Below are 26235 nucleotides of genomic sequence, written 5' to 3'. Positions count from 1 at the left end.
TCATATTGTTTATGCAAGTGGTTTTCTCTCTATATTGCTAAGGTCTACAACAGAATAGAATTGCTGTATGTTGTCTTTAAATGTAATTAAATTGTTGGTACACAATACAATCTTAAAGGTTTCATTCTTAAATGTGTAACTGTTTAATACCCTATTTTTATTACAAGAAATGTACTTTGGCAGTAGTAGAAGTTAGTAATATATTACACTACAGAATGCTGAGATTCTAATGATACAATTTCTTCTTCTCTACAGACACTTCAAAGATGAATAATGTTCCAACATCACCGCACCTTCCACAGATGGCACATCCACATTCCTTTCCAACCATGGGGCAAATTTCAAATCCGTATGAGCAACAACCTCCAGGAAAGGAGCTTAACAAGTATGCTTCTCTGAAAGCAGTTGGTAAGTGGATGTCCTGCAGTTCTTACACTGCTATTCTTTTAGTAATCAGCTAGCTAACTATGTAAACCCAGACATATGGAACATGCAAGTTGCACAGATGTACATTTTTTTAACCCTTGTATAGTATATTACTACTTTTACATGTACATTTATGGCAATTAGGTTGGCCATAAATCTATGTTTTCTGCTATCTCTTATTACTGTACAATACTGTGAAATGCCATTTTGTTCAACAAGTAATAATGACCATAAATGAGAAAGGAAAAAGAAAAAAAAAAACCTTGCTATACTCCATCCATCATTATACTAAGAGAAATAAAAACAGATTTAAACAAAGCATTGAAAATTAAGCCATGCCTATTTATTCTCACTAAATATCAGGAATATTGCTGCAATACTTGAAAAGAATAGAAAAAAAAGTAGCCCAATGTGTTTTGAGTCACCCTTCTTAAGTGCACAGTGCCTTAACTACCTCAAGTCCAAACACTTTCACCCCCTTCCAGTCCAGGCCAATTTTGGGCTTTCAGCGCTGTCACGTTTTCAGTGACAATTTCTCTGGCATGCAACACTGTACCCAAATGAAATTTGTATCATTGTTTTGAGATGGATATAGCTTTTATTGTGGCATATTTAGTGCTGGTTCACACTACAATGACTTGGGATCCGACTTGTCAGACCTCAAGTTGACCCAAGTCGCTGGACATAAGAAATTCCATTGAAGTGAATGAGAGCCATCTTAATGTACACTACTGAAGTTGCTCCGCCTTCAGAAAAGGTTCCTGTACTACTTCAAGGCGACTTCTGGGCAACTTGTACCCATAGATTTCAATGGAAGTTGCCTCCAAGTCAGATCTCCATCTATATTGAACCCCAGATGAAGGCTTGTTAGCCGAAACATGTTGGGTGGACCCCCTATGATCACCGCGTTTGATACTATTTGAACTGTTTACGATCTTATATCATGTGAGTGTTCCTGTTTTTATTATTCTAATAAATGCATGCTTTTTGAACGATATCATGCCATGTGAGTTTCTTTCTCTCATGGTTTTCAAATAAACATCCGGTTGGCCTGTTGATACGTCTGGACGGTTGAAGCTGTTGACAGATCTTCCCTCCCCTCCCTATTTGAAGTTGTGGATACCCGATGATCCATCTTGCCAGCCCCGGTGGCTAAATAAGCTTTTTGAGACTTGTAAGACGTATGTCTTCTCAAGTCCCCTGCTTCCGGTAAGCCTCCTCAGATGCTATGGTGATGGTCCTGTCGCATACTCAGACGTCACATTTTATTTGGTGTCTTACCTTCTCACCCCAGAAATATTCCGTTGTTATTTTCATCAGCTAATCCTCAGAGACTGTTGGTGGTGGTTTTTTGATTCTTATTAGGAACATATTTCCTAAACATCTATGGACTTTTTTGGTTGATTTTATATTCATTTATAATTTAGTTTTGTTCTTTTGTCTCACTGGTGTATTGTCATTATTATATTTTACACGTTATTTTGTAACATATAGTGCACCTTTTGTATTGAGCCATTTATCATCAAATTTTGATATATTCCTTGTTTACTTTCTGGCCATTGAAAGATGGCTCGAACCTAATTCTTTGTTTTCACAGTTTTATTTATACACATAGCGCTACACTATATATATATTTTCTGATTCACAGTGCCTTAACTACCTCAAGTCCAAACACTTTCACCCCCTTCCAGTCCAGGCCAATTTTGGGCTTTCAGCGCTGTCACGTTTTCAGTGACAATTTCTCTGGCATGCAACACTGTACCCAAATGAAATTTGTATCATTGTTTTGAGATGGATATAGCTTTTCTTGTGGCATATTTAGTGCTGGTTCACACTACAATGACTTGGGATCCGACTTGTCAGACCTCAAGTTGACCCAAGTCGCTGGACATAAGAAATTCCATTGAAGTGAATGAGAGCCATCTTAATGTACACTACTGAAGTTGCTCCGCCTTCAGAAAAGGTTCCTGTACTACTTCAAGGCGACTTCTGGGCAACTTGTACCTATAGATTTCAATGGAAGTTGCCTCCAAGTCAGATCTCCATCTATATTGAAGCAACTTTACAGGAAAAAGAAAATAATTTACACAGGTACTTCCCACGTTTAACCAGGCAACCCCCTCCCTCCCACAGAGCTGATTATTCTGTGATTGGCCACAGCCAACGTCGCCTGTCCTGGAGGCAACTTTAAGTCGTATTGTAAGTTGTGCAAAGTCGCGCTGAAGTCGCGCTGAAGTCGCCTCCAAATCGCCTTGCAAAGTCACCCTGTAAGTCGGGTTGCCCCTGTCTGAACCAAGCCTTAATCAACCCTGGGTTGTTTTTTTTTATATATACATGAAAAAGAAACAATAGCTTTAAAAAAACATTTTTTCTTACTTTCTGTTTTAAAAGTTTGCAACAAAATGTAATCTGCTACATTCTTTGGTAAAAATGACTTCTGGCTGAGGCAAAGGTATTGAGTCTTAACTCATTGGTTTACTGTATATACTGTATATGTATCTATACATATACAGTATATAGATGTATCTATAATATATATAGAAATATCTATATCTATAGATATATACTGTTTATGTCTATATACTCTATATATATATATATATATATATATATATATATATATATACAGAGAGAGAGAGAGAGAGAGAGAGAGAGAGAGAGAGAGAGAGAGAGAATAATATATGTTCCAAAAATATGAAAACATTACACATACTAGCTTTGTAAAAAAAAAAAAAGGAATAAGACGCAACATAAAAACCCAGCAAGGACAATTTATTTTAGGAATTAAAGAGTTCCTCTCAAAATTAAAATATATGTTTTTGTGGAAGTAACAGTTATACAATGAGAATCAATGGCTGACACTTGTATTTATATATAAATAGCACATAGTTTGCTAGCTCTCACAAATTCCCGGCTGTGAACGCTTGTTTAGCATTCCCACATTTCGGAATTCGCTATAGCATGGGGCTAAAATGAAATGAGAGTAAGATCGTGACTAATTTTTAGTCTGGGCATACTCAGTTGTGTCAGTACAGAGTTCTAGAAAAGGTGGAATGTATCTATTCTCAGACTTTCAAGCATATATCTACTTCAAGAATATTTCAAGAAATTTAAAAGCAGATAATTTCCAAACAATATCCCACATGTTTAGGAACCATTTAATCTTTGATATAAAGCTCTAAACTAGGGATGGGCGAACGGTTCGGCCCGAGCATAAGTTCGGGCTGAACTTTGGTTGTTCGGATGTTCTGCAAACACCAAACAATGTGCGGTGTTCGGGGCAAATTCGAAAGTTGCCGGAACACCGTTAAAGTCTATGGGACGTTAACATGAAAAATCAAAAGTGTTCATTTTAAAGGCCTATTTGCAAGTTATTATCCTAAAAAGTTTTTGGGGACCTGGGTCCTGCCCCAGGAGACATGTATCAATGCAAAAAAAAGTTTTAAAAAAGGCTGTATTTTCGGGAGCAGTGATTTTAATAATGCTTAAAGTGAAACAATAAAAGTGAAATAGTAGATAGATAGAGGGACAGGGGATTATAGCGGTGCTGGGGCAAAACATATGAAAAATGAGATGGGGGTATAAAATTACAAATATTTTATTTCACAATATTCAATACATAGGAAAAACAATAAAATAGTTAGCAGCAAAAAAGCATATATATTGCGTGTGACCCAAGTGCAGTAGGGTGGGCCAGATGGAGACGGCCTTCGAAGCAAGGACTCAGTTTCCTACATGTTTCGCCAAGGCATTGGCTTCCTCAGGGAACAAGAGCTTTTTGCAATGTAAAAGAGTCTATGCATAGAGATACAAAAACATCATGTAAACAAACAAGGACATTGGAAAATAAGCTGTTGTAGACATTGCTAAGTGTTTGAATCTTATGGCTGGACAATCTCACACGGGTAGGCAACCCTAAAGTGGCCCCAGGACTCCGAACATACCTGAACAACAGACACCCAGGGGAGGAGCGGCAGAAGGCCCCCGGATGGGGGAAGGGACAGACTGCACCGTATTTATGCTTGCAGGGGGCACATAGAAAACCTGGCAATTGAATAGGTTGAAGGTTAAAAAATTGTAATGACTGAGTAAATTTGGGGTGTATGTAAAACGTTTAGTTTTGAAGACAGGAAGAATAATTAATTATACATAAGTTAGATAGGGCATAAAAGCCTCAAGAGAACTCACACTTTTTAAAAGCAAGTTGATTGATGGGGGGGAAACGCCTGAAGATGAGTTAGAAAAACAAGCAGGGACGGCTAATGAAAGTATTAGATAGTAATCTGTATGGGAGAAAATGAGCCAGTTAACTTTGCAAAGATTGTTCAGCAACAATCGTGTAAAAAGATAGGGGAAATGACAGAGAACTGCTTACCCAATGAGCTATTGGCAAGGCATGTGACTGTCTCAAATCAGTATTCACATAGCTTGCATAACTCCTATGCAAGCTATGTGAATACTGATTTGAGATGTTTTTGTATCTCTATGCATAGACTCTTTTACATTGCAAAAAGCTCTTGTTCCCTGAGGAAGCCAATGCCTTGGCGAAACATGTAGGAAACTGAGCCCTTGCTTCGAAGGCCGTCTCCATCTGGCCCACCCTACTGCACTTGGGTCACACGCAATATATATGCTTTTTTGCTGCTATTTTATTGTTTTTCCTATGTATTGAATATTGTGAAATAAAATATTTGTAATTTTATACCCCCATCTCATTTTTCATATGTTTTGCCCCAGCACCGCTATAATCCCCTGTCCCTCTATCTATCTGCTATTTAATTACTCTGGGATGAGGTGCCGTATCTAAATTAACCATCTAGCCACATCTATATTTTTTTTCAATAAAAGTGAAATATTCCTTTAAATTTCGTACCTGGGGGGTGTCTATAGTATGCCTGTAAAGTGGTGCATTTTTCCTGTGTTTAGAACAGTCCCTGCACAAAATGACATTTCTAAAGGAAAAAAGTCATTTAAAAGTACTCGCGGCTATAATGAATTGTCAGTCCTGGCCATACAGATAAAAGTCATTGAAAAAAATGGCATGGGATCCCCCCAGTCCATTACCAGGTCCTTTGGGTTTGGTATGAATATTAAGGGGAACCCCAAACCAAAATAAAAAAAATGCGTGGGGGTCCCCCCAAATTTCATACCAGGCCCTTCAGATCTGGTATGGATATTAAGGGGATCCCTGCGCCAATTTTTTTTTTTAAATGGCATAGGGGTCCCACTCACAATCCATACCAGACCCTTCAGATCTGGTATGGATTTTAAGGGGAACCCCGTGCCTAAATAAAAAAAAAATGGAGTGTGGGTCCCCCAAAAATCCATACCAGACCCTTATCCGAGCACGCAACCTGGCAGGCCGCAGGAAAAGAGGGGGAACGAGAGAGCACCCCCCTCCTGAACCATACCAGGTCACATGCCCTCAACATGGGGAGGGTGCTTTGGGTCCCCATGTTGATGGAGACAAGTGCCTCATCCCCACAAACCTTGCCTGGTGGTTGTGGGGGTCCACGGGCGGGGGGCTTATCGTAATCTGGAAGCCCCTTTTAACAAGGGGACCCCCAGATCCCAGCACCCCACTTGTTTGAAATGGTAACGGGTACATTGTACCAGTACCATTTCACAAAAAAAGTGTCATAATGTTAAAAAACCACAAGACACACTTTGGGACAAGTCCTTTATTAAAAAATAAGAGAATAAAAATGCCCCGCGAAGTCCATTCAACTTCTTCTCTCGCTCCGCTGACGGACTGAAAAAGAAAAAAAAAAGCCGGGATCCTACCTGCCTCCATGGGAGGCTCCCGCCGCATGACGCGTCTTCGCTTTGACAATTCTTATATAACTGAGGGCAGGGCCACACGGTGATGTACCCGGGTGACCCCTGCCCCCTCTGATGCACGGGTACTTCCCAATGGCTTCCCCGTGGTGTCAGAGGGGGCGGGGCCACCCATTTATGTAACATTTTGACACTTTTGAAATGGTACTGGTACAGTGTACCCGTTACCATTTCAAACAGGGGGCTGGGATCTGGGGGTCCCCTTGTTAAAGGGTGCTTCCAGATTCTGGGCAAGGGATGTGAGGATGAGGCCCTTGTCCCCATCAACATGGGGACAAGGTGCTTTGGGGGGCTACCCCAAAGCACCCTCCCCATGTTGAGGGTGTGGCCTGGTACAGTTCAGGAGGGGGGGGCGCTCTTTCGTCCCCCCTCCTTTCCTGCGGCCTGCCAGGAGGTTGAGTGCTCGGATAAGGGTCAGGTATGGATTTTTAGGGGGACACCCAGGCCATTTTTTGTAAATTTTGGTGCAGGGTTCCTTTTAAAATCCATACCAGACCTGAAAGGTCTAGTATGGATTTTGAGGGGGACCCCTAAGCCATTTAAAAAAAAATAATTTGGCACAGGGTTCCCCTTAATATCCATGCTAGATCTGAAGCGCCTGGTACGGTATGGAATTTGGGGGGACCCCCACGCAATTTTTTTTTAAATTTTGGTTCGGGGTTCCCCTTAATATTCATACCAGACTCGAAGTGCCTGGTAATGGACTGGGGGGATCCCATGCCGTTTTTTTCAATTACTTTTATCTGTATTGCCAGGACCGACAATTATAGCCGCGAGTACTTTTAAATGACTTTTTTTCCTTTAGAAATGTAATTTTGTGCAGGGAGTGTTCTAAACATGGGAAAAATGCGCCACTTTACAGGCATACTATAGACACCCCCCCAGGTAAGAAATTTAAAGGAATTTTTCACTTTTATTGTTTCACTTTAAGCATTATTAAAATCACTGTTCCCCGAAAAAACGGTCATTGTTAAAACTTTTTTTTGCATTGATACATGTCCCCTGGGGCAGGACCCGGGTCCCCAAACACTTTTTATGACAATAACTTGCACATAAGCCTTTAAAATGAGCACTTTTGATTATTCATGTTCGTGTCCCATAGACTTTAAAGGTGTTCTGCCAAATTTTTTACCTGTTCAGTATGTTCTAGTGCAAACCGTGTTTGGCCCATCCCTACTCTGAACATTATTTCCATGTGAAATTCCTGTGCTTCTACCATGACTACTGATTTAGTCGATCACTGATTTGACCTATAGTGGCTTTGATTTTGCGACAAATTTTTTCCCTGCATGCTATAGTGAATACCTTTTCCAACTAGATTTAATTCTCTATGGATTTTAGTCGCTTGTGACCATTTGTTCACCCATTTTCCCGACTAGGTGCTATAGTAAATATACCCCTTTGTCTACTACTTTTCATGTGCTCACTGTGATTTTCTGTACTGGAGATGTCCGCATCCAAGCTTGAGGGGCAGGTGACAATTTTAAATGAGTGAGTGCTGGCTGTACTCATCTGAGAGTCACGTGCTGAATTTCAGGGATTTCTGTAGAAGTTGGTGGTTGCTGTGCTGTGGGAAGCAGGAGGCAGTGATCTGGGCTGCCAGTGGATGGCACTGTCTTGCTGTCTCAGTATAACATATAAAGAAGCCCGGACTATCACTTTGTAACTTATTAACATTTGATTGTGTTATCTACTAGATCTAAATTGAGATGCAGAAACATTTGGAATTGTAAAATGTATGGGACCAGATGAAAACGTTAAAAGCTTAAAACTATCAAAGTTCTGTGCTAATCACTGATTAATTGAGAGTTATTTTACAAACACAGCTAGAAACAAGGTGCTTACAAAACCAAGTGTAAAAAAAATAAACACGAATAATTGCATATATCATGAAAAAATTGCATAGATTATGAACAATGACACATACACTAAGACCCCTTTCACACTGGGGTGGTGCAGGCGTTAGTGGTAAAGTGCCGCTAACTTTAGCGGTGATTTAACGCTGTTATAGTGGCGCTCTTTGGCCGCTAGTGGGGAGCTTTTAACCCCCATTAGCGGCCGAAGAAAGGGTTAATAGAGCCTGTGTTGCGGCGCTGCCAAACTGCTTTGCAGGGGCTTTGGCAGCCCTACCTATTCATTTCAATGGGCAGGGCAGTGTGGGAGTGGGGTATACCCCACTCTCACACCTCCTTAAAGATGCGGCTTGCAGGTTTTTTTTTCCTGTGCTACAAGCGCACCGCCCCAGTGAGAAAGCACTTGGGCTTTCGCACTGGGGTGGCTTGAGAGGCGCTTTACAGGCACTCATTTTAGCGCTAAAACGCCTGAAAAGCACCCCAGTGTGAAAGGGGTCTTAGAAGAGAGAAATGACCCTGTGTGATAAAAAGTAAGAAATTGACAACACTGTGTGACATTCACAATGAAAAGATTCAAGTAATAACGCGCAACATTAAAAAATTTACAGAATTGCATAAATTGAAAACAATTGTTTGCACACTATAAACCATAAAGTTATCATATGTGACAATAAAAAAACAACTTAAAATACTGTGTGACACTCACAGTGCAGAAATACAAATAAATGCACAAAATAGAAAAATTGCACTAATTGCGAACAATTGCCCATGGACTATGAATTCTCAAGTGGGGTGATATATGCACTAAAAAGCAGTCCAGTGTAAAGCCTCGTACACACGATCAGATTTTCAGACGACCGGTCGTATTTTTATTGCATGCTAGTCTCATGTCGAAAGTGAAGAGGTTACTCACCATACAAAAATTGTCGTACAACCGAATACAACTTCAGAAGTGATGTAATGTGTTGACTACTTTTGTATGTGTTCCTTCAATTCTGAGCATGCGTAGTCTTTCTCTTAGAATTTTTTACATGAAAATTGGACGTTGAGTTCATGTACTCTTCACATCCAGCTTTTGTCTGACGAAAAACCGGAATCGGCTGTCGAAAGCACCGTATTAATGACCTGAAAGTCGTCAGATCATTCAGACAAAATTTTACTTCTGATTTCCGTATCGTGTGTACGGGGCTTAACACTCTTGCACCCTTTTTACAGATGCGGTCCATTTGTCAATTTTTCGTCCATTCGTTGATGGATGAAAAACGAACATTAATGCATTTCTATGGAAAAACGGATGTACATGGATGATAATCCATGTACATCCGTTTACATCCTCACCTATCAACATCTGTTTTTTTAAACGGATCAAAACTTTTTTTTTTTTTTTTCCATAAAATAAACTGATTTTCCGTTTAAAATAATGGATCGGACAAAAAACGGTCCATTTTTCATCTGTTTTTGCATTGGTAGTGGATGTAAAATTTTTTTTTGAGAAGCGGATGAGCAGCTGATGAAAGACTGATGAGAAACTGATGAATACTTCATCCATTTTGACATGACTGAACTGATGAAACGAACAGTCCGCATGTGTGCAAGGGGTCTAAGTGCAGGAAATTGGTGTATCAGGTGTATCCAACAAAAAACTTTCAGCCTTTTATGTGATCCCAATCCACACATTCAGCAAACCTACTTACAAGAGATAATTGACCCCCTAATTAAAAGCTACAGTAAGTTCACCTTTTCTAACATGTTACATATTATACTCATATTCATGTAACATGTTAGTGCTGCAGCTTCCCCATCCGACCACATCACTCATTCACAGACAGTATTTTGTGAATAGGAAACTACAACTACTCACAGCCTTTGCAGCTGTCGAGTTGTAGTTCTCAATGAACTACCAAGGCATTGTTGAGTGCTGTCAGTGTGTAACTGAATGCTCATATAAGGTACAAACAATGGCATCCCTGGGGGGGGGCAGAGGGGCCCCTGACCCCCCCAACATTATGCTGTGCCCCACCATGTGCCCCCCCAATTAATAAAAAAAACATTATTATTTTTTTTTTACAAAAAGGCAATGTCTAAGAGGGAGAGCGTCCCCAGTCTGCTCCTGCGGGTGATTCCTCCCCCCTGCCTCTGCTCGCTGACACTGCATAATGCGAGCGCTCACACAACCACGGCCACCCGATCTGCTCCTTCCCCTGCATCCTCATTGGCAGGGAGAAGAGTGAGTTGCAGGAAGGACTTCACCAGAACTCTCAGTTACTGAAAAAACAGACTGATTTCTCCCATCCTTAGGACAGGAGAACCAACCTGTAAATTCCAAGAGATGCCAGACCAGTGCTGTCAATAGCAGGGGCAGGACAGCAAGAGGAGGCTGGGGAACCCCACAGTGGCATAACACCAGGGCCCGGTGGCAAGACAACCTTTGCAAGCCTGATAGTTCTCCCACTGCTTTGGACCCTTATATTTTCTTGGTATGCTGGTGACATATATCTCTTGTTTTCTGCCACCCTGGGGGGGGCCCAATACAGTAGGAAAGGAGCTCACTGCAGAACATGTGAAAGGGCCCGTTGTGGGATCCTAGTAAAGTAAAGGGCCTCAGGATATATATATATATATATATATATATATATATATATATATATATATATATATATATATTTTTTTTTTATATATATATAATTGCATTTTATAGTTGCCCCCCTACTTTTGTCCCTGTCCCCCCATGTGCCCCCCCTAAATATGAAAGCTGGAGACGCCACTGGGTACAAACACACAGCTTACACACAAAGTCTGCAAGAGCCCTGCATAGCACCCACAATCTGCTGATCTTGGGTGCAATGCTTTGCAGGCTCCCAATAAACAAAATAATAAATGCAAGTTTTTTTACCTGCAAAAAGATGTGCATTTATTATTTCTTTTTTAAAAAGTGAACTTAACCTTTAATGAGTGGACAAATGAGCTGATATAGGTATATGGATCTGGCACTGAGGAAATGGGAAGAACCTCCTTCTCCTCTCAGAAAAATACAGTATGGTAAAAAGATAAAACAAGAAAGGAAGCAACTTCCATAGTGCAGTATTTGAATAAAAACTGTCTATTAAAAATAAAGATAAAACGTGTGCAGTCAACATTGTGGATAAACAGGTACTGCTTACTGTATCTCAGTATGTTTGTAAAAGGCTCCAATCTGCTGGCTGCTGTGTGTGATAATATCAGTACATCTGACTCAGCCACTGAACATGCAGCATTTCTGAGCTGGTGCCACGGATTATGCACCTGACTCCACCAGCTCAGCAGTCCATCACCTCATCCCAGTGACACTGATGCACGTTTACTGCTTCTTCCCCACTCTTAGATTTGCATCCCAAAAAGCTCTATACCATTTGTGTATTAGTACTCTGAGTCCTCACTCCAGCTTACTGTGACTTCCATGCTGGGTCCCTAAGTCGTTCCACTTAGTCGTGCCATTCCACATTCAGTAATCTTTCCCAACCTCTAGTGCCTCTTCAATTCCCTTGCCCATAATAGCTCATACCTCAAACATGTAGAAAGTCCTGTGCTATTGGGGAGATTATACTCATGTGTCAAGTGCTTTTCCAATGAGTTGTGCCAGTCAAAACTGCATTTAAGGGCATGGCAGCCCACTTTTATTAAACAAAACAAAAGTTCATATAGACACGCAGGGGCAAGCAGCATGAAGCTCCCCTGCTGTGTCCACCAGTGACATGAACACAATGTCAACAAAGCTGTTATGAATAAATTCAATTCATAACAGCTGTGTTTCCTGCACAGTGATCTGTGATTGACCCACACTTATCACATGCTACATGCGCCAACCCAGCACCTTGTACCATGTGACTACCTGTAGCCAATCACAGATTTCTAGTAATCACAGTTGTTATGAATGTAACTGATTCTTGACCATTCAAAACATTGCTATTACAATGATCATTGTCAGAGCCCTGATTGGATAAAGTGATGATGACTTTCTCCAATCACTGCTCAGTGCTGCACTATAAAAGGTAACACTATTTTGTAGTGTGTTGGAGTGGATATAGAGCAGGGCTCAGTTTGATACTAGTGAGTTAGTGTGTTTACTTATTGTGACTCTGAGTGTGGAGTGTTAGTATAGTGTCTGAGTATAGTGTGTTAATATAGTGAGTGCTTCACATAGCTTTACATAACATTTGACTCTGAGTGTAGAGTGTTAGTATAGTGTGTCAGTATAGTGTGTTAGTGTAGTGTAGTGTAGTGCAGTGTTTAACACAGCATTACATAACATTTAGTGCTGTTTACAGTGCTGTATCCTTTTCTTTTTTTTTTATTGGTTGCTGCGTGGGTTTTTTTTTGTCCCCTGCCGGTCCCCTTTTTTTCAAATTGTCAGACATAGTTTTTCTGACAGTGACAATGGTGTTACATAGTTACATAGTTACATAGTAGGTGAGGTTGAAAAAAGACACAAGTCCATCAAGTCCAACCTATATGTGTGATTATGTGTCAGTATTACATTGTATATCCCTGTATGTTGCGGTCATTCAGGTGATTATCTAATAGTTTCTTGAAGCTATCAATGCTCCCCGCTGAGACCACCGCCTGTGGAAGGGAATTCCACATCCTTGCCGCTCTTACAGTAAAGAACCCTCTACGTAGTTTAAGGTTAAACCTCTTTTCTTCTAAGTGTAATGAGTGGCCACGAGTCTTATTAAACTCTCTTCTGCGAAAAAGTTTTATCCCTATTGTGGAGTCACCAGTACAGTATTTATAAATTGAAATCATATCCCCTCTCAAGCGTCTCTTCTCCAGAGAGAATAAGTTCAGTGCTTGCAGCCTTTCCTCATAACTAAGATCCTCCAGACCCTTTATTAGCTTTGTTGCCCTTCTTTGTACTCGCTCCATTTCCAGTACATCCTTCCCCCATTCCCCCGTTTTTTATTTTTTTTTAGATTTACATTTCTGTCAGCGTCAGCCCTCAACTTAAAGTGTACCAAACACCAATTTTATTCAAAAAAGTGCATCCAATCACACATTTCCCAGTTTCTATTAAATTTGGGTAATAAGCCCCCCCTCATCATGTCTGGGAGGCCAACAAGGAGAGGCAGACGTTCCCATGCACCCGGGAGGTGGTGGACTGGCATCCTTATCCTCTATGACCCAAGCTGACACCAGTGCACAGTCCACCGCAGCTGCCAGAGTAGTTTATTATGCCTTCTTATCCACAGCTACCCCAATGAGGCAGGATGTCCTCCAGAGGCAGCCATCTTGGAAGAGTAGAGAGCAACCACCGTATTCCATCAGATTGTGGAGTTGTTATCTTCCGGCCCACTTCCCACAGCTCAGCTGTGTGGGCCTTTATTAGCACATTTGCTGCTGATCGCTCTGTTGCAATTTGCAATCTATGCCGCAAGCAGATCAAGCATGGCAAAAACACCAGCCATTTGGGTAATACATGCTTGACAAGCTATTTCACCTCCTATCACTCAGACCATTGGCAAGAGCTCCTTAAAGCCACACACAAGGGACACAATTCTTCTCCTCCTCACTCCTCACCTTTCATGTCTATCCCCACTATATCTCATGACCTGTCAGCAGCCTCCACTGACAGGGATGATGGTATAGCAAAGTGTGTCACAGGTCCTTGCAACACGTCTGCCAGCAGCACCAGCTGTAGAGTATAGCAAGCAAATTTCTCTATCCCAGCTGCTGCATCAAAAAAAAAACTACACTCCCTGCTACTTACATGCCATTCCAGCTTGTCCAAATAAAGAAAGCTTGCAGGGAAAATCAATTTAAATGTATTTTTTTTTTCTTTAAAAATGTCAGTTTTGCTGCAGGAGGTGCTATACATGGTACCGATGTGCCACTTTACAGGCAGATTAAGGGAACACCCCAGCCACCACTTCAATACAGGCCACTTTCCCCCCTTCCTGCCCAGGACAATTTTTAGCTTTCAGCGCTGTCACACTTTGAATGACAATTGCACAGGGTTCCAACTCTGTACCCAAACTAAATTTTTATCATTTTCTTACCACAAATAGAGCTTTCTTTTGGTGGTACTTGATCAACGTCTAATTATCAGTGCACACCCCCCCCTTGACAGGAGAGCTGCAAATCGGCTCTCCCTGTTAGCGTGAGCCGAGGAAAGCTGAATACTGGCACTTCCTGGTTTACGCTGATTGGTCACAGCTGATCATGTGGTAAAGAGCCCCAGTCATATGACGCCCAGTTAGGATAACGGAACCACTTCCCGGCTGTCCTTTTGCTATAGGATGGGCAGGAAGTGGTTAAAGGAATGTTAAATTTTTATTGTTTTACTTTAACCATCATTAAAATCAATGCTCCTTTAAAAACGATCTTTTTTTAGCTCTTTTTTTTTGCATTGGTACGTGGTGCATGTTCCCCAGGGAAGTAGCTGGGCCCCTATACCTATTTATGGCCAATAACTTACATATAAGCCTTCAAAATGGGGATTTTTTATTTTTCCTGTTTGGGTCCCATAGACTTCAATGGGGTTCGCCGTTCGGGTCCAAACTTTTGCGATGTTTGAGAGTCCTGGCACGAACCAAACCAGGGGGATGTTCAGCCCATCTCTAGTAATCAGTGCTTTATCATTTAGATCTGCTAAGATCCAGGTTGGAGGACAATGTGGTGCCCAGGTAAGGGATTCCTCTATCATTCCATGTATAAACTAATAAAGATTATAAATGGGTCTTTGAGGTTTACCCGCATCCAATTTGCATGTCAGGAGATTGTGACCGGCTCTCTTTGGAGCCACTTCACACATCTCCGGAGTGGTTCTAGCGCGAATTGCACAGGAGTCCTGTGCGTCTTCTGGTCCATTTCAGGTCCAAATTTATCCCAAAATTTGGGCTGAAATCGGACCTGAAATGGTGAACAGGGAACCGTTTGGCCCTGGAACTAGGTTGGAGGATAATGCCTCTCATGTACACCATATGGGCATTCCATAAAGTAAAAGGGTCTGATACTTAGTGTTTATTGGATTCAAAGTAGCCAGTCAGATGTTGAGAGAGAAAGGTTTTTTTATGGGGTGAGGTGATAATTTGAGAGTTACAACCCCATAAAAAGTTAGAGTGAATCTCATTTTCCACTATCGATATAGTAATCGGGGCTTAGTCAGACCCTGTTATATCATGTATTGTCGAAGAGGAGACTCTTTGGAGTAAGCATTTATCAACAATAAACATATCTATCCTAGAATATGAAGTATGTCTAGCTGAAAAGCAGGTGAACTCCTTTTCATTGGCGTGTTGACATCTCCATTCGTCGAATAGGTCTTGTAATGGTTGTGAGTGATGTTTGGGCTTGGCTGTAGAGTCTAGGTGAGGAATCAGGATGGTATTAAAGTCTCCACATAGGATTAAGGATATTTGTTTAATTGCAGGAATTTTCCAGAAAAGCTTCTTGAGAAATCTGACTTGGTGGCTGTTTTTAGGAGCATAACTGTTTGCTAAGATATAAGGTTTAGAGTTAATGGTGCAGAGCAAAATAATGTATTTTTCAGTGGGGTCTAGAATGGCTTCTTTCAATGCGAAGCTACTGAGTCTTTGATGGCTATGAGAACTCCTCTCTTTTTAACAGGTGCATTAACACAATGTAGATAAATGGAAATTTTTTATAAGAGCATCGTAGAGTAGAGGAGTTATGAAAGTGTAATTTCCTAAATACACAGAACATCACAATTCAGACTGTGTTCTTCTCGCCAAAGGGAAGAACGTTTAGCTGGATGGTTTGATCTGCAAACATTCAGTGCAGCTATCTTGAATCCCATTAATGTATCATGAAGAAAAGAGATAATGTGGCCGTGGTCCATGGGAATGCCTGCCATCAACTATGGTGTGGAAGAATTGTGTAGATATTGTTGACAGTTGGAAGAGACATAAACACACTAAGATGTAAGTTCTTCAGGTTTCTGCATGTTGCAACTGTGAAGTCATAAAGGAATAAATGAACAACCCAGCGGTGGAGAAAAACTGAAGAGGAACTATGTATAAAGAATGAGGATCAGGTGCAAATATCATTGCATATTACAAAATAAGTGAGTAATGCCGCGTACACACGATTGGACTTTCCGGCATACTTGGTCCGGCGATCTTTTTGACGGACTTTGTACGCTAGGTGGGCCGGACTTAAAAACGGACGGACTTGGACACACATGATCACTCCAAAAGTCCGATGGTTTTGAACGCGGTGACGTACAGAACGTACGACGGGACTAGAAAAGGGAAGTTCAAGGACCACTATGCCACCCTTTGGGCTCCTTCTGCTAATCTCGTGTTTATCCCCTGTTAGTAGAAGTTTGGTTAGAGACGATTTGCTCTTTTCACATTTCAGCTTATTTCGATCGTTTTCTGTGGTTCAGTTTGTGCTTGTGAGGTTTGTATCTGCTTTTCAGTGCCTGTTGGTCAGTTCGTAACCTGCCTAGCAGGCCGTTCTGGTTCACTCATTCCTGATTTTCAGGTCGCTCTTCATAGGCCTTGCTGTTCTTCAGTGCGTTTGTTCTAAGTTTGTTTGTTTGACCAGCTGACCGTTTTGAAGCCATGTTGTGTGGACGTACTCGTTCTCGAGTTCGTGCTCCGTGGGGACTTGGTGTTGGGGTTAATACTTTGACCCGAGTCCAGTCCATGGACAGGGCGAGGAGGAGTTCATGGACGAAGAATTGGTTGCGCCAGCGTGACCAATTCTCGCACATGCCTTTGCTCCGTGAGATCCGTGAGAATAATCCTGAGGATTTCAGGAATTTTCTCAGGATGACGGACTCCGTTTTTGAACGTCTGCTGGCTATGCTGACCCCCTATATCAGCAGGCAGGATACCTGCATGAGGCAAGCCATCACTGCGGAGCAGAGGCTAGTTGCCACTTTACGTTACTTGGTGACTGGGAGAAGTCTTCAGGACTTGAAGTTCTCAACAGGCATCTCCCCCCAGGCTCTGGGGATCATAATCCCAGAGACCTGTTCTGCCATCATTCAGGTCCTGCAGAAGGACTATATGAAGGTAAGTTTTATCCTTTAACATTACATGATATGTATTTAATGTTTGCTAATGTATTGTCTAAATGTCCTTGTTACCTAATTACCATGCTTGGAATACGTTGGGAATGTCCCCTTTATCTTCAGGCATGGCTGTTTTTTTACGTTAATAATTTTTTGCCCTACATGCATATTTCCCTTCAATAACCTCCCCACCATGCAATCCTGGGTCCATTTATACCTCTAGCCTATAGTCCTTTGAACAATGTATATTGTCATCTCCATTGTACTGTTTTACCTTCCCCCACCCCCTCAAATGTTTGCAACTGTCATGTATCTTCTTGGCCCCAATTAGTACCCCTCCCCCACCCCCTCAAATGTTTGCAACTGTCAGGTGTGTTCTTGGACCCAATTAGTACCCCTCCCCCACCCCCTCAAATGTTTGCAACTGACAGGTGTGTTCTTAGCCCCAATAAGTACCCCTCCCCCACCCCCTCAAATGTTTGCAACTGACAGGTGTGTTCTTGGCCCCAATTAGTACCCCTCCCCCCACATGCAAATTGATCAATGGTCCATCAGAGGGTGTGAGTAATGTTCTAAGTGGCCCTTTTTTTTTTTTAATAACACATATTAATAATGTTCAACTGCTGTTGTTCAATAATGTTTTTGTGTAATCTGATATTCAAGTTATGTTTAAAAGTACTTATACATTTTTTTTCTTGTTTGACTCCACAGTTTCCTTTAAACACACAGAAATGGCAGACTGTGGCTTCCCAGTTTGCTGACCGTTGGGACTTTCCCAACTGTGTCGGGGCGATCGATGGGAAGCATGTCCGCATTGTGCCACCACCCCATTCGGGGTCTTATTTCTACAACTATAAGGGGTTCCATAGTGTAGTTTTGATGGCGGTGGTCTCGGCACAATTGGAATTTATGTTCGTTGACGTGGGGAAGAACGGCCGGATGTCTGACGGAGGAGTTTTTGCACAGACCGAGCTGTTCCAGCATCTCCAGACTGGTGGCCTGGGATTGCCACCTGATGACCAGAATGTGGATGGACTCCCCTCAGTTTTTATCGCTGATGAAGCATTTGCTCTCGGTGAGCACTTGATGAGGCTGTTCCTCCAAAGGACACTCACCCCTGAGAGGAGGGTATTTAATTACCGGCTGGCCAGACCAAGAAGAGTTGTGGAGAATGCCTTTGGGATTCTGGCCAGCCAGTTCCGTTTGTTCCTCTCCGCAATAAATCTAGCTGAATACAAAATAAATCATGTGACCTTTGCTTGCTGCATTCTGCACAATTTTTTGAGAAAACATTCTTTAACATATGTATCTTCTGTTGGGCCTGAGGCTGGACTTGGTGTTGATGTACCACTCACAGGCCTGGAAAGTGGCCGTATTGGCTTGGCCCCCCAAACCACACGTGAAGTGCGTGACAGATATGTCAATTATTTTAATGGTCGGGGGGCCATTGCAATGCCACAAGATCTTTAATTTTTTCTAGCAAAAAAATAAAAACTTTTGGCCAACAATCTCTTGTTTTGATTCCTGTTTGCATTCTGTTTTGTCTGTCTCCTAGTGCACTTGTAGTGGCAAGTGCATTTCCCTTTAGTTAATAAGGCCCTTTGTCACTGTAACCACACAATTAAACTAAAAAATTTTATTGATAAATAAGAAGCCACACACATTGTAGTAGTAAAAACATTTTACTGTGTGCACATTGAAAGTTGCATTTTGTTTGAACCTGTTTTTATATATTTTTTTTAGCAATATTTTTTTTTTTTAGTTTCGGCATATTTATCGAAAATATACAAAATAGTTTTTTTTCAAAAAATTGTGCTTCACAACAGGGTTTTAAAAACCATAAGAACAAGAAATAAAAGGAACTTACAAAGTTCAAATTGTTAATAACGGTGCTGGTGATGTCACCCATGTAAAACAAAAAAATTGCAGATGCTCACAATTTCCACTGAAAAAAGGTTCAAGTCAACATATTGCTATTTACCATCATGGGGGAGCAATGGATGTGTTTTGTGTGTGCAATCCTTTTGTTCCTCTCACAAACTAACATTATTCTGATGAATGGGTTGCAAATACAAAACAAGTACATTGATATCCCCAATGGAAGATAGCACATGATGACACACCGTGTGCATCTGCAAAATTTGGACATTAGTATTTAGCAAGTTAAAACATTTTAGAAAAATAAAACTTGACAATGAAATGAAGAACATGATTGATGTTTTTAGGCAAAAAGTTATTAGATTCTGCCCAAAACATCAATCATGTTCTTCATTTCCTGTTGCATGCTGTCCAGCTGATTTCTCATGCTGTCAATTTGTTCACACATGCGATCAATTTGGCCTTTCCACACCATTATCTGGCCAATGAGTCTTTGTGCACTGTCTGTGCTAAATGGCTCTGCCGCTTGGCCTTCCACAACCGGAACATCACCTAAAATTTGTGGAAAAAATTTTGTAAAATATGCACGCCTAAATAGATTAACTTTAGCTGGGGTGTCAGTCACTCACTTGGTGGGGTGCAAATATCGCACACTTCCTCCACCTCTCCTTCCTCCAGCTCGTCAGGTGTGTGTGGTCTTGGGCTGGGGCTTGGGCTAATTTCTGCTTCAGACTGGTGACTTGGGGGGGGTCCTGGGATCCTTGGACTGTTGTCTGAGTCTTTTCTCCCCTATGAGAATTATACAAAAGGTATAGTTAAAACACAGTGATATTTCAGTCTTGAAAAAGGAATATGAAACTTTCGTTAGAAGTTGTGGACAATTGTCATTTTTTTCCAACAAAACTTTTGAAGACAGGATCTACATTCACTCTGCCCAAAAATGCCAAAGAATACACATTTTCATGCAAGTTTCACAGATGCAGAGACCTCAAGTATCCCCTGGAGCCCCTATGTGTATTACCCACAAACATTTTCTCTGGTGTCACATAGTACAGTAGTGCTCGTGAGTCCAGATGTGGAAACAGCTGCTGTGTCCTGTCCTTACATTACACTGAATCATTTTTGAAGAAGCATTATATTTTCCAACACATCTACACAACATCACCACATTTTTGGAATACGACAAATTATCAAGACCTAAATGTATGTCCAAACCCTGTACCATCGTATTTGGCGAAAAAAACCCCGTCATTTTCTAAGTATCATGTTTTATATAAAGAACGGTCTTTACGAACGATGCTGTATAAATGAAAAGCATATGGATCAGCATGCAAGTTAAGTATCTCATTCAGAACGCACAACAAGTACTTACTTTTTTTAAGCAGCTTCTTTATTCGCCAATATTGTTCAGGCTTCCTTCATATAAGTATGCCAGAAAGTCCGATCGTGTGTATGCGGCATAAGAAGTAAGGTCGAAGTCACTCCTCCAACTGGAGATAGATTAGGTGACAACATTATTGGTGTTTGGATGCCATCCCAATAAAGATTTCTTCACTTTCTTCTTTACTTCTTTCTGTGTGAGAGGACTCGCCAGTGCAAAGCGAGTGGGGTAGGCGATGAGCACATAGGATCAAAGGGTGGGATAATGCCCCAAATTCTGAGGAGCTGCAGACCTAAGAAGAAACTTGATTAGTTTTCCCATAATGCGTGATAATGAGGCTAGTCAGTTATTTCCATTTAAAATGTATTTTGTGGTTGTGTAGGGCATTGGTGATGGTAAGTAGAGATTGGCTGAACACCCCCCCGGGTTCGGTTCGCGCCAGAACTCTCAAACATCACAAAAGCTTGGACCCAAAGGACAAACCACATTGAAGTCTATGGTCTACTTAAAAAAATAAAAAATCCCCATTTTGAAGGCTTATATGATAGTTATTGCCCATAAAAAGAGTATAGGGGCCTGGGTACTGCCCTGGGGAGTATGTACCAATGCAAAAAAAAGGTTGTTTTTAAAGGAGCAGTGATTTTAATGATGCTTAAAGTGAAACAATAAAAATGAAAAAAAAATCCTTTAAAAATAGAGCCTGGGGGGTCCCTGGGGGGTCCCAGAGTGCCTGTAAAGTGACACATCTGTACCGTATATAGAACCTGCTGCAGCAGAACTGACATTTATAAAGAAAAAATAAATACATTTATCTTCCCTGCAAGCTTTCTTTATTTTGTAAACAACAGCTTGGGGAGCCAGTGTCACGTACCTTGTGACAGAGCCTAATGTGTAGAGGGAGACCTCTCGTACAGTCCCGGCTCAAGGGCCGCTGGAGTTGCAACAGTGGCCACGAGAATGTGGTTGGGAAAGAGTGCCTGCAAGATCTTCCATTGGTTGCAGAGGTGTGTGCTGCAGGTGCGCCACCAGAGCTGGGCTGGATGGCTGAAGCAGCAGATGGCAGCAGGAACCGTAGATGCAATTACACAGTGAATGGAGGACCGGTGTCACCAGGCACCATGCAGAGCAGGACAGATGGGTAACTGGATGCAGGATCAGACAAACTAGGTCAGCAATGGATGATCAGATACAGCATAAACGGCAGGCAGAGAATGGTCAATGTGCAGGCAGAGGTTGATAACAGGATGTCAGGGAGATGAAAGATATAACAAAGGCTTAAAGGCAAGCCAAGGTCAGGGTAGGTGGAGAACAAGTGTGGTCAGGATAAGCCGGGTCAAACACAGGATTCAAGCAGAGATCACAGGAATGGGTATACAGGTAAAGCTGCAGATCATACAGTAATGCACTAGTGCAGCTGCTGCCCTTATATAGGCCATTTGGCGCCAGCATCAATGGCTAACACGTGCGTGCATGCCCATATGCGTTCGCCTGTTTGTGACTATATTTTTGCGTATGCGCATAGGCGTTAGACTATGCCCGGCAAGATGGGAACCTGCTGGAGAGTGTCTGCACATGCCTATGCGCCTCCGCCTAGGAGCTTCAGCTGTGCTATGGCCAATATGTCCCTGACAGCCAGTCTGTATGATGAGCCCACAACTTAGTGCACTTGGAACAAGATTTGGATAGAGCTAACAGGTGAGGAAAAATTGATCTTTAGGTGTTGGTGGTGCCTTCACACCATAAACCCTAGAGGTGCTCTTGATGAAAGCAAGAAATGTCCTTGCTGTAAAAAAATTTAATTTGATGCCCCGGTCAAACAGTTGCAGAATAAATTGGTCTTCGGGTGTGGGTGGTGCTTCACCCCAAAACCTTCTAGAGGTATTCTTGATGAAAGCAAGAATTGGCCTTGCTGTAAAAAAATTCAATTTGATGCCCCTGTAAAACAGCTGTGGAACAAATGGTCTTTGGGTGTTGGTGGTGTCCTCCTCCCCTAACTTTCTAAAGGTACTTTTGATGAAAGCAAGAATTGACCTTGATGTAAAAAAATAAAAATTTGATGCAACTGTCAAAAAGGTGTGGAAAAATTGGTCATTGGGTGTTAATTGTGCCCTTGAAACCTATACAAAAAAATTACTTCAGGATAAAATCAACACCCGCAAAGCTAGGCAGCCTTGATGGTCTTGCAGAGATTTGAGATCCCAATAACACCTAATCAGTGACATTAGCATCAGGGGCTTGATAGTTTCTGCTAATCCAGGACTGATTTAGTTTTACAAATGTCAGCTGGTCAACGGAGTCTGTGGACAGACTCGCTCTTTTATCTGTCACAAAACCTCTGGCAGAACTGAATGCCATTCAGAAAGCACGCTGGAGGCAGGGCAGCCCAGCAGCTCAATTGCATACTGAGCAAGTTCTGTCCAGTGGTCTATTCTCATGACCCAAAAACCGAGTTAATCGTCTACTGGAAAGCTCTCCATGTCTGTTTTTGCCCCTAGATAATCTTCCACCATATGAAGCAGACCCTGCCAATGGCATCTTGAAGCTGACAGCCCAGGATGCTGAAGACTGCAATAATTTTGAAATGCTGAGGCGGCCCCCTTCTCCACCGCTCCTCTTGTGACCAACAGAAGCCTCAAAACTAGCTTTTCCATGAGACTGTAACCCACCAGAGCTTGGAAAGGTGTTACATAAATGCCTCTTTAAGGTGTCCTCAAGATATTTCATCTTGTGGTCCTTCTGCGAGGGCAGGATGAGTTCCAAGACTTTCCCCTTGTAACGGTGATCAAGGAGAGTTGCCAACCAATAATGATTCTTCTCCTTTATGTCGTAAATTCTCAGGTCCTTTCCCAGGCTTTGAAAAATAAGGAAAACCTGCGCACCACAAGTTTGTGGAGGCATGAGAAGCAGTGTCCTTGGGGTCACTGAGAATTACAGTATCTGGAACTGCCTCCTCCCAGCTACCTACTTCTTCCAAGGTTTCTGGGGACTGAAAACCATCTCTTATAGTTTGACGTATTTCCTCCTCTGCTTGTAGGCCTTCAAAACTGCCAGAATCCTCCTCCTCCTCCCTCTCCTCTTGTGTGTTCTGTGGCGTGAACCACCTCTGGGTCTGCCCCACAAAGCTGAAAGAATCTCTTCTCCGGTCTGGCTCTTGTCCCCCAGACAGACCAGCTGAAGCACTGTATGGCTTCTTTTAGCCAGACTCCTTGAATGGCTCCTTCAATGCTTAGGGGGTACTGGTGGTTCATAGGACAATTCAGCAGAGGAGGCCATGGAGGAGGAGGAGGGTGGGAGCTGACAGATCTCAGCACCAGCTATATGGAGATGTGGCAGCAAAACAAGCTCCAGCACTGAGCCTTGTCCTGCATCTTTCCTAATTGCAGGAAGTTACCCAGTGTGCTGTGAACAAAATATATTGTTCCTGACCATGCTTGCTGGACCACGTGTCAGCAGTAATGTGGACCTAGTGGCTGACTGCATTCCTCAACGATGTCAAAACATTGCCTTCCACGTGATGATATACAGCAAAAATGTGAAAAAGAAATAGCTACTGGGAACCTGCCATTGTTGTACAGCACATTCTGCAAAGTCACAGAAGGGGACAGAATCCACAAAAAGGCAGGAGTTGTAAAGTCAGAAATTTAGATAAGCTGGAATTTAGATGCTGGGCATGTGGGTGGCAGGAAGTGTATTTTATTTTTGATAGATCCGCTGGGGCAGAGAAATGTGCCTGATATACTCTACAGCTGGTGGTGTGCTGCTGGCAAACATGTTGCAAGGACCTGTGACACCCTTTGGTAAACCATCATCCCTGTCAGTAGAGGCTGCTGAGAGGTCATGAGATATAGCGGGGGTAGAAAGGTGAGGAGTGAGGAGGAGAAGAATTGTGTCCCTTGTGTGTGGCTTTCAAGTGCTCTTGCCAATGGGCTGAGTGGTAGGAGGTTAATTGCCTTGTCAAGCATGTGGTACCCAAATGGCTGGTGTTTTTGCCACGCTTTATCTGCTTGTGGCAGAGATTGAAAATTGCAACAGTGCAATCGGCTGCACATGTGCTAAAAAAGGCCCACACAGCTGAGCTGTGGGAAGTGGGCCGGGAGATAACAGCTCCACAATCTGATGGAATAGGGTGGCTGCTCTATACTCTTTCATGATGGCTGCCTCTGGAGGACATCCTACCTCGTTGGGGTTGTTTCCCCCCCCACTTTCCTCCTCTGCTCTATCTGGCACCCAAGTCACGTCATCATCCCCTCCATCCTCATCATCACTGGAGCCAACTTGGCAATTCATTGCCGCTGGGGGAACATGACTGCCAATTTGTTGTTTATCAGTGTTCTCCCCACTCTGTAGGCTCATGTTACTCCCATCCTCTAACTCAGAACTAACATCAGAATCAAGTAATGTCTGTGCATCCTCAGGAAAAGTGGCTGATGCTGTGTTCAAATTATTCAGCTGACTCCACTATGCATGATGCTGGGGCTATGGCAGGAGTAGCCGTGGACAAGGAGGCAGAATAAGCCGCTCTGGCAGCTGCGGTGGACTGCGCACTAGTGTGAGCTTGGGTCATAGAGAGTGAGGAGGATGAGGATGGTTTAGTAAGCCAGTCCACCACCTCCATTACATGCTGTGGCTGGATAGCACGGGCAACAAATGTGCCCTGCCTACAGACAGACCACCTCCACTTTACCTGTGGACACAGGTGCTGCTGGCCCCCTCATAGTGACATGGGAACATCTTCCTCTCCTTGTTGGCCTCCCAGATGGGGTCTTATAACCCAAATTTAATAGAAACTGGGAAATGTGTGATTGTATGCACTTTACTGAATTAAAAGTGGTGTTTGGTGCACTTTAAATTGAGGACTGACAGAAATGTAAAAACGATCAAAAAAATACAAAAAGGGGGAACACCAGCATCACAGTGAGAAAAACTGCGGCTGGCAATTTAAAATAAGGGGGCAGGCAGGGGACAAAAAAAGAAGACAAAAATCCCCCTCAAAAAAACACGCAGCAATAAAAAAAAAACTGTATACGGCACTAAATGTTATGTAATGCTGTGTTAAACACTGCACTACACTAATGCCGCGTACACACAAGCAGACTTTACGGCAGACTTTGTCCGGCGGACTTTTCAACGGACTTTACAACGGACTTTCCGAATGAACAGACTTGCCTACACACGATCAACCAAAGTCCAACGGATTCGTACATGATGTACGACCAGACTAAAACAAGGAAGTTCATAGCCAGTAGCCAATAGCTGCCCTAGCGTCGGTTTTTGTCCGTCAGACTAGCATACAGACGAGCAGACTTTTCAACCGGACTCGAGTCCGTCGGAAAGAATTGAAACATGTTTCATTTCTAGGTCCGTCGAAAAAAGTCTGCTGGAGCCCACACACGATTGAATTGTCCAACGGACTCCGGTCTGCCGGACCAAGTATGCCGTAAAGTCCGGTCGTGTGTACGCGGCATTACACACTACACTAACACTACACTATACTCACACACTATAGGCACACACTATACTAACACTAAACTAACACTCTACACTCAGAGTCACAATAGCTGAACACATTAATTTACTAGTAGCAAACTGAACCCTGCTCTATCTATCTCCACTCCAACACAATACAAAAGCTTCCTATGGGAAGTTACATTTTATAGTGTGAGGTGGTACTATGAGCACTGAGCCGTGATTGGAGAAAGTCATCATCACTATGTCCACTCACGGCTCTGACAGTGCTAATTGGCTAAGCCTTGCACCTGATCAGCAGTTAGGTGCAAGGCTTAATCCAATTAGAGCCCTAGAATGCACTGTGAAGCAGGCAGTGCATTGTGGGGTGCTCGGTG

At 42.4% G+C, this 26235-nt stretch overlaps 1 protein-coding gene across 1 annotated transcript in view; it reads left to right on the top strand.

Moving 5' to 3' along the window:
* Positions 1 to 26235, top strand: part of SHISA9 (shisa family member 9) — a 1737042-nt gene that overhangs the window by 1572256 nt on the left and 138551 nt on the right. Inside the window, exon 3 of the mRNA XM_073591159.1 lies at positions 256 to 408. Coding sequence (XP_073447260.1) covers positions 256 to 408 — 153 coding nt within the window. The remainder of the gene's footprint in view (positions 1 to 255; positions 409 to 26235) is intronic.

The sequence above is a fragment of the Aquarana catesbeiana genome, linkage group LG06 (genome assembly GCF_042186555.1).
Source record: "Aquarana catesbeiana isolate 2022-GZ linkage group LG06, ASM4218655v1, whole genome shotgun sequence".
Taxonomy (NCBI): domain Eukaryota; kingdom Metazoa; phylum Chordata; class Amphibia; order Anura; family Ranidae; genus Aquarana; species Aquarana catesbeiana.
Note: the sequence above shows the minus strand (reverse complement) of the source record. Positions and strands in the feature narration are given on the sequence as shown.